At 38.9% G+C, this 4,721-nt stretch overlaps 1 protein-coding gene across 1 annotated transcript; it reads left to right on the top strand.

Annotated features, from left to right (window-relative positions):
- Positions 1-201: 201 nt before the first annotated feature.
- On the top strand, positions 202-4,156 carry LOC131995210 (uncharacterized). The gene is made up of 3 exons (XM_059363482.1): positions 202-212; positions 482-4,039; positions 4,090-4,156. The coding sequence occupies exons 1-3, from the start codon at positions 202-204 to the stop codon at positions 4,154-4,156; spliced, it is 3,636 nt and encodes a 1,211-aa protein (XP_059219465.1).
- Positions 4,157-4,721: the final 565 nt, after the last annotated feature.

The raw sequence follows: 4,721 nt of genomic DNA, 5'->3' as shown, positions 1-4,721 counted from the left end.
CACGTTTTGTAGTTCCGGCTGGCTTTCAAGGAAGGATTTAAATAATTTGTATCCCTTTCGACAAACACAAGTGAAATAATGCAGACATTCATCCGTTTTATATGACAGTAATCACTGCTGATTATCCTCAATGGTGATCTGAGAAGTTTGCCTATAGCAGAGATAATTGCAGTTGGGTGGAGGGTACATGTCATGGGAATGATGGATCGAATGTATGAATTGCAAAATATACCTTGAAATAAGCTTAAATTATGAACTTATTTGATATAGACATTAAGGGGGTATAATAAGGTGCGGATGTTAATCAGCCCCATACTACAACGGAAATACACCTTAGCCAGCCATCGGCTTGTTGTGCGTTCTAAATAGTGGGTTGCCCAAAAAGTAATTGCGGATTTTTTAAAAGAAAGTAAATGCATTTTTAATAAAACTTAGAATGAACTTTAATCAAATATACTTTTTTTACACTTTTTTTCTAAAGGTCGAAAACCCGGGGTGAAGCCAACCAAATTGTTAAACAATTTAGTTTAACCGATAATAATTTTCAACTGGCTTGGGAAGCACTGCGACAGCGCTACGAGAATAAGCGCATTCTTATCAACCACCAACTTAGGAAGATATTTGAGAGTGATCGCGTTACATCTGAGAAGGGGAAAGCTTTGCGGAATTTGCAATTTACGATTAATAACTGTCTTTCGGTTCTTAAAACTTATAACATAGCTGTTATTTCATGGGATCCCATATTAGTTTATTGGGTATCTTCAAGGCTGCCTGAAGAAACTCTGACTGCTTGGGAAAACTCCCTAAATGATCATAAGCAAATGCCTACTTGGAACCAACTTGATGATTTTATTTCAAAGCGACTCGATATGTTGGAATCGATATCAGATATGAGGAAACCCTCAAACCAACAAACGACTCCACAAAGAACGAATAATTATCACGCTAAAACTGATCAGAATTTTAGACCCTGTAAGGCCTGTGGGCAAAATCATTCCCTGCGCACTTGTCCAAAATTCAAGTCTTGGCATCTTGGTCAAAAACGAAAGTTTATTGCTACAAACAAGATATGCGAAAACTGTTTGTCTTATGGTCATAAATCTGAAAGTTGTAGAAGCGACAAACTTTGTCAAGAATGTCAACGATCTCACCACACTTTACTGCACCCTGAGTCTAATCATAGTACGAATCCAAGTAATCAGCAAACACAGGTTTCGGCATACCATGTTGACACGCAACATGAAGACGTACCGTCTACTTCAGCTGAGGCTTATTCTGGTCAAATTTCGTATGTTCAGTCGAATTTTGCACATTCTGGTCATTGTACTATTTTGCCAACCGCTTTAATTGACTTGGAACACTTAGGAACCAATTTCACTGTTCGAGTCTTTATTGATCAAGGGTCCCAAGAGTCATTTATCTCAAATAGAATTGTCAATCGTTATTCAATACCCACTAAGAAAGCGTTTACGACGATTTCTGGATTGGGTGGCACTGTTTTAGAGAATTCTTCGAAACTCTGCAATATAACGCTAAGATCTAGGAAATCTGAGTTCAAACTGAAGGCAACAGCGGTTGTAATTTCCAACTTGAACCATTTGATGCCGTCTTCCACTACTACCATATCCAATTGGTCTGATTTGAGAAATATGGACTTAGCTGATCCCAATTTCTATAAACCTGCACAAATAGACATGTTATTGGGTAGTGACATTCTCCCGTCTATTTTGAAATCTGGGGTGCAAAAGAATATATCTGGTAACCTCTTGGCACAAGAAACTGAGTTTGGTTGGATATTAAGTGGCCCATCTAGAACTGTAACTTCTTTCGCATCTTTCGTTGCATGCTCTAATACACTCAATGAACAAGTAAAGAAATTTTGGGAACTTGAGGAGATTCCATCATCAAAGAGTTTATCGGATGATGATGTTTGGTGCGAAAATTTTTACAAGACTACTACTGTGCGCCGATCTGACGGAAGATATTTGGTCAGATTACCATTTCACCACGACTTACCCCCCAGTATAGCTCTCGGATCGTCGAGACGAGCTGCTATGGGTCAATATCTTCATATGGAGAAGACTTTAGAAAAATCCCCTGATCTGGCAAAGGAATATAATAGCGTATTATCAGAATACCTTGAACTCGACCATATGGAGCCCACTGTTTCCACAGAAATTTGCCTGAGATCGAAATATTTATCCTTCTATCTTCCACACCACGCTGTCGTTAAGCCTGAACGTACTACGACAAAAGTTAGAGTTGTATTTAACGCCTCAAAGAAAACATCAACTGGTTGTTCTTTGAATGATATTCTGCACACTGGTCCTATATTACAAAACGATTTAATGAATGTCATTTTACGTTGGCGTTTCTTTAGATATGTTTTTAACGGTGACATCCAAAAGATGTACCGACAAATATATGTACACCCAGAAGATAGAGAGTTTCAACGAATTTTATTTCGAAACTCCTCAACTGGAAAAATCACGGACTTTCGTCTCAAAACTGTTACCTTTGGAGTAAACTGTGCTCCATACTTGGCAATAAGGACCTTAGTGCAACTAAGCGAAGATGGAAGGTCGAGTCATCCTGTTGCATCATCAATTTTGAAGCATCAAATATATGTTGATGATATATTGTCTGGTTCTCATTCTTTATCGGAAACAGAATCCTATTTATTAGAACTCATTGACTTACTAAATTCTGCTGGATTTCCACTAAAAAAGTTAACGGCAAATCACCCCCAAATCCTGAAACAAATGCCCCCCGAGGATCTTCTCAACGAAGATTTCCTCAAGCTTGAGGATACCAGTGAAACCAAAACTCTTGGCATTCGATGGAATGCTATGGCTGACAATTTTTACTATAGTGTTTCAAACATTGAGTTCCCTGACAACCCACTTACTAAAAGGAAAATATTATCTATCGTTGCCAAAATATTTGATCCCGCTGGATGGTTAGCTCCCATCGTGGTTGTAGCTAAAGTTCTTCTGCAGCAACTGTGGATCGATGGTACTGACTGGGATGAAGAAGTCAAACCGCACTCGCTTGAAAAATGGCATTACTTCATTTCAAACTTTTCTGAAATTGAATCTATCAAGATTCCCCGCTGGATTCACTATTCCCCTGAAAAACTGATTCAAATTCATGGGTTCTGTGATGCTTCTGAGAAAGCATACTGCGCCTGCATCTATATCTGTACTACTTCGAATGGAGAAATTAGAACTTCTAACTTACTTGCTTCGAAAAGCAAAGTAGCACCGCTAAAAACTGTAAGCTTACCCAGACTTGAATTATGCGGCGCCACATTACTGTCAAAACTGTTAAAGTCTATCTGTCGAAATATGAACATTTCCGTCACTGACATTTATCTTTGGTCTGACTCGACAATTACCTTGGCGTGGTTGGACAAACCACCGTTTCATTGGAAGACATTTGTCGCTAATAAGATTTCTGAAATATTGGATAATGTTGGTAACGCAACATGGAGGCACGTTCCAACAAATGAGAATCCTGCCGATTTAGGAACTCGTGGATGCACTGCTTCGGAACTTAAAGATAATTCTCTTTGGTGGAATGGCCCAAAATGGTTGTTAAAATCATCAGAGTTTTGGCCGAAACCAACTACATTTAAAGAACCTGATCTCGAACGGAAAGCGTCCACTTTTCACACCGAGACACAAACTGATAATATACTGGATCGGTTCTCTTCGTTCAATCGAGCTTTACGTGTCATCTGCTTCGTATATCGTTTTATAAATAAATGCAAAAAACAATCCATTCCTGAAACTGATTGTATTACTAAAGACGAAATATCTATCACTAAACTTAACCTTATAAAAATGGCTCAACGTATGTATTACCCTTCCGAATATAAAGCGCTTACGAATAACTTACCTATTAGTTCTAAAAGTCGACTTTTAACTTTGAACCCCATTCTTGATGAACACAAACTGTTACGAGTTCATGGTCGTTTAGCCAATTCTGATTTAAGCTACAATGAACGGCATCCGATAATATTACCAGAGAAATCACGGTTTTGCAAACTGTTTATAGAATTTACTCACAAAATGTTGTTACATTCAGAGCACCAGATTATGCTGAGGGCAATTCGACAGGAATTTTATATAATACGCTTAAAAAGCGCAGTTAAAAACTGTATAAGGAAATGTCGTACCTGTGCATTATACAAGCATCGCATTCGCACTCAAGTAATGTCGTCACTGCCGCCTGAACGATGCACTTTTTCGTTACCATTTACACACACTGGTGTAGACTTTGCGGGACCCTTTGAGTTGAAGACGTCAAGACTTCGAAATGCGAAACTGCAAAGAGGATACGCTGCCATATTTGTGTGTTTGTCAACCCGAGCCGTTCATTTGGAGACCTGCTCCGAACTTACAACTGAGGCCTTCCTATCCACCTTCAGCCGATTTGTTGGGCGAAGAGGATATCCTAGCAAGGTTTTTTCTGATAACGGAACAAATTTCGTTGGCGCGAGTAGGTCATTATCTGCTGAATACAAAACATTTCTGAAAAATGTACAAAGATCGGTTTCTGAGAAGTATATTTTGCACGAGTTTTCATGGCATTTCATTCCTCCTCACGCCCCACACATGGGAGGTTTATGGGAGGCGGCTGTAAAGGGCATGAAAACGCATTTACGGAAGGTTGCTGCTAATATCAAATTTACTTTTGAAGAATTTTCCACTCTGCTT

Source organism: Stomoxys calcitrans, chromosome 2, assembly GCF_963082655.1.
Source record: "Stomoxys calcitrans chromosome 2, idStoCalc2.1, whole genome shotgun sequence".
In the NCBI taxonomy this organism is placed as follows: Eukaryota; Metazoa; Arthropoda; class Insecta; order Diptera; family Muscidae; genus Stomoxys; species Stomoxys calcitrans.
Note: the sequence above shows the minus strand (reverse complement) of the source record. Positions and strands in the feature narration are given on the sequence as shown.